Below are 13,903 nucleotides of genomic sequence, written 5' to 3'. Positions count from 1 at the left end.
AATTTGCCAAAATGACTAACACAAAGAGAAAGGAGAGGTACCTCTATGTGTTCTCTATGCCTTTTAGAAAATATGGAGTTGTTCCTTTGGCCACATACATGAGAATCTACAAGAAAGGTGATATTGTAGACATCAAGGGAATGGGCACTGTTCCAAAAGGAATGTCCCACAAATGTTACCATGGCAAACCTAGAAAAGTCTAAAGTGTCACCCAGCATGTGGCAGGCATTGTTGTGTATAAAAAAGTTAAGGGCAAGATTCTTACCGTTAGAATTAATGTAGGTATTGAGTATATTAAGTACTCTTAAGAGCTGAGATAGCTTCCTGAAACGTGTGAAGGAAAATGATCAGAAAAAGAAGGAGGCCAAAGAGAAAGATACATAGGTTCAACTGAAGCTTCAACCTGTTTGTGAGAACCAATGGAAAGGAACTTGAGCTGTTGGAACCCATGCATGGGTTAATTCATGGCATGATAAGTGTTTAAAAACAAAAACTTCTGTACTGATTTTTTTTAAAGCATTGAAGAGAGCTTTGAACATATTTAGCACATGTACACTTATACATGTATCTAGCTCCTAATTCAAACTAGTTGAAAAGATTTTTTAATGTGTTTAACCTTTGTAGAGAGGTCTCACTATTTCTTTACTCACTTTATATACATTTTGAATTAAGTGGTGGGAGGGAGTAGTCACATCATTTACCCCAGAAGAGGGCACCATTCCCAAGAAATGGAAGCTTCTACTGATAAAGAGGAAACATGATTCTAAGGTTTCCAATGGAAGGATTTGTAATGGTTAGCAAAGTGGTCATTGGATTTTGTTTTTTTTTATCCTCACCCGAGGATATTTTTCCATTTTTTTGTACAGATAGAGTGGGAGGGAGAGAGAGGAAGGGAGAGAGCGAGAGAAACATCGACGTGAAGGGACACATCGAATGGCTGCCACCCGCACGACCAACCAGGGCCGGGGACAAACTGCAACCGAAGTACGTGCCCTTAGTGGGAACCGAACCCAGGTCTCTCCGGACCGCAGGCCGACGCTGTAACCGCTGAGCCAAACTGGCCAGGGCTGTTTGTTTGTTTTTATCTTTATTGTTGAATGTATTACAGATGTCCCTCATTTTTCCCCCATTGACCCCCTCCTCCCCACTCCCACCCCACTTCCGCCTTTTCCCACACTGTTGTCTGTGTACATTGGTTATGCATATATGCATATAAGTTCTTTGGTTTATTTCTTCCCACCCCCTAAACCCCTTCTCTTTGAGGTTTGTCAGTCTAGCAACCAATTTGTTCTTCTTAATCCCTTCACCTTTTTCACCCATTCCCCCAACCCCCCTCCCATCTGGCAACCAAAAAAAATGTTCTCTATCTATGAGAATGTTTCTGTTCTGCCTGTTCATTTTGTTTGTGGATTCCATTGCCGATAGATATGTGTTCATTGCCATTTTGTTTGTTCATATATTTTATCTTTTTCTTCAAAAAGACCCTTCAACATTTCATATAATAACGGTTTGGTGGTGATGAACTCCTTTACCTTTTTCTTGTCTGGAAAACTCTTTATATGGCCATCGATTCTAAATGACAGCTTTGCAGGATAGACTAATCTTGGTTGTAAGTTCTTGCTTTTCATCACTCTGAATATTTCTTGCCACTCCCTTCTGGCCTGCAAAGTTTCTTTTGAGAATTCACCTAACAGTCTAATGGGAACTCCCTTGTAGGTGACTAACTCCTTTTCTCTTGCTGCTTTTAAGATTCTCTCTTTGTTTTGAACCTTTTACATTTTGATGATGATGTGTCTTTGTGTGGGCCTCTTGGGGTTCATCTTGTTTGGGACTCTCTGTGCTTCCTGGACTTGTATGTCTGTTTCCTTCACCACGTTAGGAAAGTTTTCTGCCATTATTGTTTCAAACAGGTTTTCGATTTCTTGTTCTCTCTCTTCTCCTTTTGGCACCCCCAAGATGCGAATGTTAGCATGCTTGAAGTTGTCCCAGAGGCTCCTTACACTATCCTCATTTTTTTGGATTCATTTTTCTTTTTGCTGTTCTGATTGGGTGTTTTTTGCTTCCTTATATTTCAAGTCGATGGTTTGCTTCTTGGCTTCACCTACTGTATTATCGAATCTGTGTACATTATTCTTTATTTCAGTTAGTGCCTCCTTCATTTCTGCATCCATCATTTCTGAGTGGTCCTTTTTTATGCTCTTGAGGCCCTCACTAAGTTCATTGAGCATCCTTATAAGCAGTATTTTGAACTCAGCATCTGTTAGGTTGCTTATCTCCATTTCGCTTAGTTCTTTTCCTGGGGTTTTGTTCTGTTCTTTCATTTGGGACCTGTTTCTTTGTCTCCTCATTTTGGCTGTTTCCCTGTGTTTGTTTCTATGTATTACTTAACAAGAGGTATGGGGCTAGCTGAGACCAGATGCTGCTTGTTTGCAAGAATTTAGGAAAACCTGAAGCAGGATCCAAGACAGGCCGATCCTATGGTTAAGCAATGGCAACATCTTGGGTGGGCCTCAAAGTTGGGTGGGGCGGGGCCTCAGGGAATCACCAGGGCGGGGCAACCAGTGTGAGCCAGGTTGCTGGAGTCCCAGATATGGTGGCTGTCTGCCACCCCAGGGAAGGGCTCACCAAAGGAACAAAGGCCTCTAACAGCACGTTTGTCTGGGAGAAAGCCCACTCTCCAGCCCTTGCTCCAATGCCAAACAGCTCAGTTCTTCCCTGTATGTCTCTGGCGCCCCTCGAGCTGCCTCCCCTCCAAGCTTAGAGGGAGAGAGTCTGGTAAGTCCGTGCGCGGGCCCTTTAAGAGAAGCTGCCTGGGGCTCCAGCCACCTCAGCCTCCCTGAGCCTCAGTTCCTGCTAGTTTTTCCAGCCAGAAGTTATGGGGACTTCTCTTCCTGGCACTGGACCCCTGAGCAGGGTGCCTGGTGTGGGACTGGGACCCCTCAGTCCTCAGGGAGGACCTTCCCAGCCGAGGTATCTTCCTGATATTTATCCACCACACGTGGGTGTGGGACCAACCCCTCCACCTCCGCCCCTCCTACCAGTCTGGATGCAGTTGCTTCTTTATTTCCGTAGTTGTAGGACTTCCATTCAGCTGGATTTCAGGTGGCTTTGAGTGCTGGTTGTTCTGTAGTTTAGTTGTAACTTTGATGTGGTTATGGGAGGATGCGATACCGCGTTTACCTACGCCACCATCTTGACACCCCCATTACTGTTTCATGACTCTCATGTCTGTCTTCCTTACTCCCTTTAGGCACTAGTCTGTCTTCCCCATTCCCAAAAAGTAGTGGTTCCCGTCTTGGCCAGTTTGGCTTAGCAGTTAGAGCGTGACCATCATCCCACAGACCAAAGAGTCACAGGTTTGATTCCAGCCAAAGGCATGTACCTCAGTTGTGATTCATCCCTGGCCCCAACTGGGGTTGTGCAGGTGGCAACCAATCGATGTGTTTCTCACACATTGATGTTTCTCTTCCTCCCTCCATCCCTCCTGCTCTATTTGAAGATAAATGGAAAAATATCCTTGGGTGAGGGTTTAAAAAAAAAGTAGTTCCCAATCTTTTTACTACTACAGCTCTTTCCATTGTTTTTATCTCTTGGATCTGACATTTTGAAACACTTTGTCTGCTAGAGTTAATTTAGTAACAATTGATTTATAATAATTTTTCTAATATAAATAAAATACAAATGCAATTTTATAATGTCATACCAGCATATGAGTGTTATATTATTGAGCTGGTATCATTTCAGCCACTGGCAAATTTTAACATTTTAGTTAGCAAGGAGTTAGGCAAAGGAAATATACAATTTTTATTAGGATTTTTGAAATACTGAAAATAGCTTATACTACAGATTTGTAGTTATGAAATAGTCACGGGGATGTAATATACAGCATAGGGAATATAGTAAATAATATTGTAATAACTATGTATGGTGCCAGGTGACTACTGGAAATATCAGGGGAAACACTTTGTAAAGTATATGATTGTCTAACCACTGTGCTGTACACCTGAAACGAATACAGATAATATTGACTGTAAACTGTAATTTAAAAATAAATTTAAAAATAAAATAGTTGCCCTGGTTGGTTTGGCCCAGCGATTAGAGTATCAGGCTGCAGACGAGGAGTCTCGGGTTTGATTCCAGCCAAGGGCACATACCTTAGTTGCTGTTCGTCCCCAGCCCCAGTTGGGGTCATGCAGGCGGCAACCAATCAATGTGTCTCGCTCACATAGATGTTTCTCTCTCTCCCTCTCCCCCCACCCCCCACTCTGCTTGAACATAAATGTAAAAATATCCTTAGGTGAAGATTTAAAAAAAAAGAGCCCTGGCTGGTTTGGCTCAGTGGTTAAAGCATCAGCAAGTGGACCAGAGAGACCTGGGTTCGATTCCCACTAAGGGCATATACCTTGGTTGCTGTTTGTCCCCAGCCCCAGTTGGAGTCATGTGGGTGGCAGCCAGTCGATGTGTCTCTCTCACATCGATGTTTCTCTCACTTCCGCCATCTCTCCCTCCCACTCTATCTGAAGATAAATGCAGAAATGTCCTTGGGTGAGGATAAAAACAAAAGAAGAAAAAAAAAAAATAGCGCCCTGTCCAGGTGGCTCAATTGGTTGAAACATCATCCCATACCACCAAAAAGTGACAGGTTTGATTCCCAGTCAGGGCACATACCTAGGTTGCAGTTAAATTCCTGATTGGGGCATATATGGGCAACAACTGATTGACATTTCTCTCTCAAATTGATGTTTCTCTCTCCTCCTCCTTTCCTCTCTCTAAAAAGCAATAACAGCCCAGCTGGTGTGGCTCAGTGGTTGAGCAGCAACCCATGCACCATGAGGTCACCGGTTCAATTCCTGATCAGGGCACATGCCTGGGTTGTGAGCCCAATCCCTAGTGGGGGGCCTGCAGAAGGCGGCAAATCGATGTTCTCTCTCATTAATGTTTCTCTCTCTCTCTCAAATCAATAAAGAAAATATAAACATTAAAAAGCAATAAAAAACATTTTTAAAAAAGAACATAGTGGGTCAAGATTGTGGTGTACGTGAATGCAATATCACGTCCTCCTACAACCACATCAAAGTTACAACTAAACTACAGAATAACCATCATTGAAAACCACCAGAAATCAAGCTGAATGAAAGTCCACAACTACGAAATTAAAGCAGAAGCTACATGGGTAGCTGCTGGTCCCACAGCAGCTGGTAGGAGGGGCAGAGGTGGACGGGCTGGTCCCACAACCACGTGTGGTGGAAAAAAATTAGAAGGATATCTCTCATGGGAAGGTCCTCCCTGAGGACTGAGGGGTCCCCATCCCACACCAGGCGCCCTGCTCAGGGTTCCAGTGCCAGGAAGAGAAGTCCCCATAAATTCTGTCTGGAAAAACCAGCAGGAACGGAGGCTGAGGGAGGCTGAGGTGGCTGGAGCCTCAGTCAGCTCCTCTTAAAGGACCCAAATGCACTGCCCTGGCCGGTTTGGCTCAGTGGTTAGAGCATTGGCCTGTGGATCAGAGTCCCGGGTTTGGTTCCCACTGGGGGCACGTACCTCGGTTGCAGTTTGCCTGGACTGCTAGCCTCCAGGCAAAAAGCTAGAGGATAACAGTGCCTTTCCTGGGCTAGCAACTTTAACCAGGAAAGTAAGACTTGACAGTGGTGTTTAACGTGGGTTCTCCCTCACTCATCTAAACCCAGGAGAGGGAGCCACAAACAACAGAACACCAACAACCACAGGGAAAACTTGACAGACTCCAAAGCCCACTGTGATAGCCAAAATGGTGAAACACAGAAACAGAAGCCAAATGAAAGAACAAGGGACCTCCACTGAAAATGAGATCAATGTGGAGCAGTTAGGCAAGTTAACAGAGCTAGAATTCAGAGCCATGATCTTGAGGACGCTCAACAGCATGAGTAAGGACATACAGATGCTGAAAATAAACCAACTGGAAATGAAAAACCACCAAGAAGAGATCAAAAATGACATATCAGAAATGAAAAGCACATTGGAAGGTCTAAAAAGCAGAGTAGAGGAAGCTGAGGACAGGATCAGTGAATTAGAAGACAGGGTAGAAAAAATCAACCAATCAGAAAACCAAAAGGAAAAAACAATTAAAAAACAGGAAGACAACTTAAGAGAACTGTGAGACAACTAGAAACGTAATAATATTCACATATAGAGGAGTCCCTGAAGAAGAAGAAAATGAGCAAGGATTAGAGAATATATTCAAAGAAATAGTGACAGAAAACTTCCCTAATTTGGTGAAGGAAGGAGGCATTCAAGTTCAAGAAGCACAGACAGCCCCAAGTAAGAAGAACCCAAACAGGCCCACACCAAGACACATAGTAATTAAAATACCAAAAATTAAAGACAAAGAGAGAATACTAAAAGCAGCAAGAGATAAGCAACAGGTTACCTGCAAAGGAAACCCCATAAGGCTCTCAGCTGACTTCTCACAAGAAACACTACAGGCCAGAAGGGAGTGGCATGAAGTAATCAAGGTCATGAAAAACAAGGATCTGAATCCAAGACTACTTTACCCAGCAAGGCTATCACTCAAAATAGAAGGTCAAATAAAGAGCTTCCCAGACAAAAATAGGCTAAGGGAATACATTAGCACCAAACCAGCACTGCAAGAAATGCTCAAAGGACTACTGTAATTAGTAGAAGCAACAGGAAAAAAAATATAACCACACTAAACAAATATGGCAATAAACAAGTACATATCAGTAATCACCTTAAATGTAAATGGACTGAATGCTCCGATAAAAAGACACAGAGTAGCTGATTGGATAAGAAAGCATGACTCATCTATATGTTGTTTACAAGAGACCCACCTCACAACAAAAGACTCACATAGGTTGAAAGTGAAGGGATGGAAAAAAATCTTCCAAGCAAAAAAAAGCTGGGGTAGCAATACTCATATCTGATAAAATAGATTTCAAAGTGAAGTCCATAACTAGAGACAAAGAAGGCCACTACATAATATTGAAAGGATCTATCCAATAGGAAGATTTAACCTTGATAAACATATATGCACCCAATATAGGAACACCAAAATATATTAAAAATCTTCTGGAGGACTTCCAAGGAGAAATCGACAGCAATACAATCATAGCAGGGGACTTCAACACCCCGTTGACACCACTGGATAGATCCTCTAGACAAAAAATTAGCAAGGAAACAGAGACTCTAAATGAAGCACTAGATCGAATGGATTTAATAGATATCTACAAAGAATTACACCCCAAAACTACAAAATTCACATTCTTCTCAAGTGCACATGGGACATTCTCAAAGATAGACCACACGATAGGACACAAATCTCTACAAGTTCAAGAAGATTGAAATCATATCAAGCATCTTCTAACATCACAATGGCATGAAACTAGAAATCAATTGCAATAGGAACATGCAAAGACATTGGAACATATGGAGGCTAAATAGCATGTTATTAAACAATGAATGGGTTACCAAGGAAATCAAGGAAGAAATTAAAAACTTCCTGGAAACCAATGAAAATGAAGACACAACAACACAAAATCTATGGGATGCAGCAAAAGCAGTTCTGAGAGGGAAGTTCATAGCACTACAGGCCTACCTCAAGAAGCAAGACAGATTTCTAATTGACTGTCTAACCTCACAACTTAAAGAATTAGAAAGCAAACAAAAAGAAAACCCCAGAGCAAGTAGAAGGAAGGAAATAGTAAAGATCAGAGCAGAAATAAATGACATAGAGACCAAAAAAACAATTCAAAGGATCAATGAAACAAAGAGCTGGTTTTTCGAAAAGATAAACAAGATTGATGGACCCTTAGCTAGACTCACCAAGAAACAAAGAGAGAGAACCCAAATACACAAAATCAGAAATGAAAGAGGAGGAGTAACAACCGACACCACAGAAATACAAAAGATCGTTAACAGCTACTATAAACAACTATATGGCAACAAATTCAACAATCTAAGCGAAATGGACAAATTTCTAGAAACACACAGTCTCCTAAAACTGGATGGGGAAGAGATAGAAAACTTGAACAGACCAATAACAACTAAGGAAATTGAAGAGGTAATCAAGACTCTCCCAGCAAACAGAAGCCCAGGCCCAGATGGCTTCACGGGGAGTTTTACCGAACATTCAAAAAAGAACTAACACCCATTCTCCTCAAAATATTTCAAAAAACGCAAGAAGAAGGAAGAATTCCAAACTCGTTCTATGAGGCCAGCATAATTCTAATTCCAAAACCAGAAAAAGGCACTACAAAGAAGGAAAACTACAGGCCAATATCCCTGATGAACATAGATGCCAAAATCCTGAACAAAATACTAGCTAATCGGATCAAGTAATACATCAAAAAAATTATTCACCATGACCAAGTCCTTTGAAACTACATAGAGGGACCTGGAAAGTATCATCCTAAGTGAAACAAGCCAAACAGAATAAGACAAGTATCATATGATCTCACTTATTTGTGGAATATAATGAACATAACAGTCTGAGGAATGGCGTAGTCCCAAAGACGTGGAAGTGGGGTACAGACTGACAATCCCCAGAAGAGGGGGTGGTGGGGGAGAGATAAACCACAGAACTTATATGCATGTATGCATGAACAGTGCATATGGACAACAAAGCTGGGGACAGGGTGGGAAGGGAGGGGGAGGGAGGAATCAGTGTGGGGGGGGAGAAACATCTGTAACAAAAATTAATAAAAAAAAAATAATAAAATAAAATAAAATAATAAAGAAAATGTCAACTCTCTGAGGATTCCTAAGGAACTGAGTTCCCAGATCCAGAGGGCAAACAGGATCTCACATTGTATAAACGTCTACAATAAGCCCCGGTTTGCATATTTTATTCCTATTGATAGCATAAAATATTAAAACTTGCTAGCCAAAAGCATAATACCATCCTCAGGCATATCTAGATTTTGAGTGACTATACTTTCTACAATCTTCACTTAAATTGAATCTCTAACTGAAGGAACTTCATACAACCTGGCAAAAACAGGGAACCTGTATAGTAGGCGATGCATTTACCTATCAGACAAGTTTTGTGAATATATAGAATTATACACACATAGATTTAAAGCAATATTAGGTGCCTGCTGTATTGTACACTATCATTAGATCATCTTCAAATCTTACAACAATCTGAAACATTGGTATCATTACTACCTTCCTTTTACAGAAGAGAAAACAGAAAAGTTTGGTAACTCTCTCCATTACACAGCTACCAAGTATAGGAATTGAGAAAAAAAACTTGTCTTTCTCCTAAGCTCAAGTCATTATGCTGCCTCAAGAGACCAGTTTTCTCATTAGAGAACAGACTGCAATGGGGAAGACAAAGCAAGAAAGAACTAAAATTACTACATACCAAAATTAATATTGGGGAAAATCAAGTCACTTATTTTAGAGAATAATGTCCCAAAGAACAATTTAATAACACACATACCCATCTTTAATATCTGTAGTCATATGTTGTGTTTAATAGAAGGAAAGTTTATTGGCTTCATAACAGGCTTCATTTAATACATTTAGAGTGTCAAAATGCATCTAGTGGCAAAATTAGATGGCTTTTATTGATCCCCAGGTGTGGTTAGAGCCACAAAAGATTTTGGATTCCTCACTTTAAGAAACTTATCCATGTCCAAAATCAGAGATAGAACAAAGTTGTTGCTCCTTTTTCCAAAGATTGCAGGGATTGGTACAGAAATGGAGAACTGAAAGCAATACGCAGGCATCTTACATGAGTTCAGTATTTTGCAGGATCCTCACTGAATCTTTTTTTTTTTTTTTTTTAAGATATATTTGACATATAACCCCCACTGAAGTGCAAAACCTTACCATCGAAAGGGATCTTCGAAACAGTCTAATTCAGCCATACTTTCATAATGTATCAGTCAAGGGATCACAAAGCCTCTACAAGAATGCCCTAAATAATGGGAAATTCATTCATTTACAATGCTGCCTTTTTCATCTACCAATAGTTTTGACTAATGAACGTTCATACTGAGCTGAATCTTTCTCCTAACTTCCATCCACTGATGCTAATTCCAAGCTATAAGACCGCCTAAAACAATACCTCCCCACAAAGTTTTTCTACCCAGATTACCCTTCTTGGTACTTTGTCTAGGGTTTCAAATGTCCTGTGACTACTGCTAATCGCGGATAGGTTGGTCAGGGCCACTGAAAACCAATAATCAGGACTGAGTGGTCCAACCACTGCAAAATAGAGCAGCGTATCTGACTTCCCCTCCTGGGCACTCCCACCGGGCCTGGGGGCAGCTCTCCACAGTGCTGAGCTTCATCTGGGCTTCACTGGTCCCAGGCCAGTGAGAGTTGGAAAGAGGCACTCTCCAATTACTCAATTATCCTTGAGATCTAAGGCCTTGACAACCTTCAGAAACCTCTTAAAGAAACATCCTTAACCATAAGTCAGCATTAGCAACTACATAAAACCTGTCTTGACTGCTCCACGTTCCCCAAACCCAAAAGAACTGACTGTTCCACTGCTTGATTTTAGAAAGCCTTCCAGAAAAAATTCTGGCAAAGCTACGTAGGTCTCACCATGAGTGGAAATTAATCAAATGGTTTCTCTTCTCTAAATCTCTCAGTACCTCCGTTTTACTCACAAGCCATTTGCAACCATTCTGCTTCCCTTCTATCTCCACACTGTCTGAGAACATCCTGACTTCTCACTGCCATGCTATAGAGAAAGCCTCAACTGTGGGGAGGAGCCAGAGAAATAACCGAGCCAGAAGATTATTGCCACAAGTATTTTGGACATTGCCAGTCACAATGTGGAGCTATTCATGTTCAAGCCGGTCACAGAGGATGAAATGAATTCTTGTTACAAAGTACCCATTTATGTAAATTCTTTCTGAAAACAATAAAAGATTTTAGTTGTAAACAAAGTATTTTCGCAACTCTAACCACTACATTCTGGATTTTTATGTTGAAACTGGTGAGATCCACTTAATATAAGAACTCAGTGTTAGTGTGGGTAGAGAAATTCACACTGGGTAGTAAGTTAGCATCCTATGTATTTAAGAAATAATGAAAATTCAAAATAATTACATTTAACTGGAAGAGGACAAAGGAGTCCATGTTTTTTTTAATTACAAACAAACTGTGTATTCCCAATAAATTCATAGTAAAATAAGCTTTAAAAAAAGCTTTAAAATGTCAAAAAAGGAAAAAAGCCAGTAACTAGGACAAAATATTAATGAAATTAATAATATATACACTTGGCTTTAGAGAATTCTTACATACTCAGTTGATTAAAACATCCTATATGATTCTGTACAATTTTTACCCAAAAATAGTTTCCAAAAGAAAAATTAAAATTAAACATTTATGACTGGAGTTAGTTGTAGCAAGGAATTGGATGTCAGTGTTTGACTGCTCTTTGCACCTTCAAAGTTCTGCAGAAAATTCTGTCTTCTTTTTAGACCATCCAGAATGACTGAATTACTAGATGCCAGGCTCTGTGTCCTAAAAATATTAAAAAGAGAATTATTACCTTCAAAAGGGCCTGAATTTCTAATCGAGGCATTATACTTTCATTTGTTTTTTTGTAGCAGTATAACATTTACTAACACTAAGGTGAACTTATCAAATAAGTTAACTTTTAAAACTCTAAAGTATTCTTTACATTTTTATTTTTTGGTACGTGCCCAGGAACCGAAACCGGGACTCTCTGGTCCGCAAGCCACGCTCCAACTGCTGAGCCAAACCGGCCAGGGCTGTACTCTTCACATTTTAAATGCTTCACAACAGCACCTCAATTATTTGACAGCTGCTTTATAAGTTCATATTTCCTGAACATCATCTATTCTCAGATCTAATATCAAGTATATTCTAGTCAGAAATAAGTTCCTGAAAAACTCTTCTATACAACTGAAGTAACCAATATCATCTTGTGTAATTTAAATTTTGAGAAGTCATATGAAAGGGAAGAGCTAACTGCAATAAATAGTTTTCATATTGACAACGTTCCCTTCCTCGGAGCTGTAAGCTATGTTAGTCCCTTGTCTAACACATCTGCCTTGCTTCAGCCACATTACTGTTTGGGCATTTTGCTTTTAACGTTCCCCTTTTTCCACCTTTCCTCCTCTACATTATATGTCTATTACATTAAGATATGTCCCAAAAATATGTCCTCCAATAAGTCTCTCATACAGAGCATCACTTTTCTTTTTTTTAATCCTCACCCAAGAATACTTTTCTATTTATCTTCAGATAGAGTGGGAGGGAGAGAGAGAGAAACATTGACATGAGAGGAAAACATCCACTGGCTGCCTCCTGCATGACCCAACCAGGGCCAGAGAAGAACACAAAAGAGGTACTGCCCTTGACCAGAATCGAACCTGCGACTTTTTGATCCACAGGCCGACGCTCTAAACGCTGAGCCAAACTGGCCAGGGCCAGCACATCACTCTTTTTTTTTTTTATCCTCAACCGAGGACATTTTTTTCACTTTTTGTTCAGATAGATCAGGAGGGAGGGAGAGGGAGAGAGAGAGAAACATCAACGTGAAAGGTACACATCAAGTGGTTGCCACCCAGGCCAACCAGGGCCAGGGACAAACTGCAACCGAGGTACATGCCCTTAGCAGGAACCGATCCCGGGTCTCTCTGGACCACAGGCTGACGCTCTAACCTCTGAGTCAAACTGGCCAGGGCCACTCTTTTTTAAAAAAATTTATTGATTGGTCTTAGAGAGAGAGGAAGGGAGAAGGGGAGAGAGATAGAAACATCAATGAGAGAGAATATCGACTGGCCGCCTCCTGCATGCCCCACAATGAGGATCAGGCCTACAGCCTGGGCATGTGCCCTGTCAGGAATCAAACTGGTGACCTCTTGGTGCATGGGTCGACGCTCAACCACTGAGCAACACCAGCTAGGCAAGCATATCACTCTTAATTCCATTTCTCTTTGGCAGTTATGAAGAATTTATGCTTTGTTCTTGAGTTCAATTTGTCTGTCTGTTGTTTGTTGCTCTCCTCAACTATATTAAATTGTAAGCCTCCTATAGGTAGCAACAATATCTTGCTCATCTCTGTCCCCCCAGTCCTTACAACAATATGGCACATACTGTACTTGATGTTCAAATGTTATCTTCCCACCCGGCTAGTGTGGCTCATTGAATTGAGCATCATCCCATGGACTGAGAAGTCCTGGTTCCATTCCCAGTCAGGGCACATGCCCGGGTTGCAGGCTCAATCTCCAGTGTGTGTGTGTGTGTGGGGGGGGGGGGTGTGCAGAAGGCAGCCAATTGATGTTTCTTTCTCACATCATTTCTATTTCTCTCTCCCTTCCTCTCCCTCTAAAAAATCAATAAAAACATATTTTTAAAATGAATAAATTAGAAAAAATGCTATTTTCCTCCCTTTTTCCCTACATGTCTTTAAGGATTATAGTTATAAGTTTGGGTATTTTTAAAAATCATAAGCAATTTTTAAGAAATTAAATTTCTCAAGATTTCACAAATTTCAATTCTCCATTGCATGCCAAAGAGTAATTTCCTTTATCTGTTTTGGGTTTGTTTTTCTTTAGCTTTTTGCCAGAGAGAAAGACAGGGAACTCACAGCTTGTTTATTAACACCACCACTGTCTGCTTTGGAGACATGTTTCAATAATTTAAAATGAATCAAACTATGTTTCCAGCAGAAAAGATCTGCTCCCCAATAAAGAAGTAGATACTTTAAAAATGCAGACTTCCAGATATTTAGCCTGTTATATAAATAATCAGAAATGTCTGCAAATATTTATATGAAAAAACATTCACGGCATATTTATTACAGCCAAAAAAAAAGGGGGAATCTAATGTCAAAGGAAGGAAAATAATGGTTATATACATAATGGAGTCCTCATAGTGGAATACTAAGCAGCCATCAAAAATAATTAGTTGGGTCTAT

General features: G+C 40.6%; 1 protein-coding gene across 1 annotated transcript in view; it reads right to left on the bottom strand.

Moving 5' to 3' along the window:
- Window positions 1–11,301: 11,301 nt before the first annotated feature.
- The window catches only part of STOX1 (storkhead box 1), a 65,672-nt gene continuing 63,070 nt past the window's right edge, over window positions 11,302–13,903 (bottom strand). The window contains exon 4 of the mRNA XM_036265654.1: window positions 11,302–11,478. Within this exon, the coding sequence (XP_036121547.1) occupies window positions 11,331–11,478 (148 nt within the window). The 3' untranslated portion in view covers window positions 11,302–11,330. The remainder of the gene's footprint in view (window positions 11,479–13,903) is intronic.

Source organism: Molossus molossus, unplaced genomic scaffold (genome assembly GCF_014108415.1).
Source record: "Molossus molossus isolate mMolMol1 unplaced genomic scaffold, mMolMol1.p scaffold_m16_p_17, whole genome shotgun sequence".
Lineage (NCBI taxonomy): Eukaryota > Metazoa > Chordata > Mammalia > Chiroptera > Molossidae > Molossus > Molossus molossus.
This window is presented reverse-complemented; position numbering and strand designations above follow the sequence as displayed.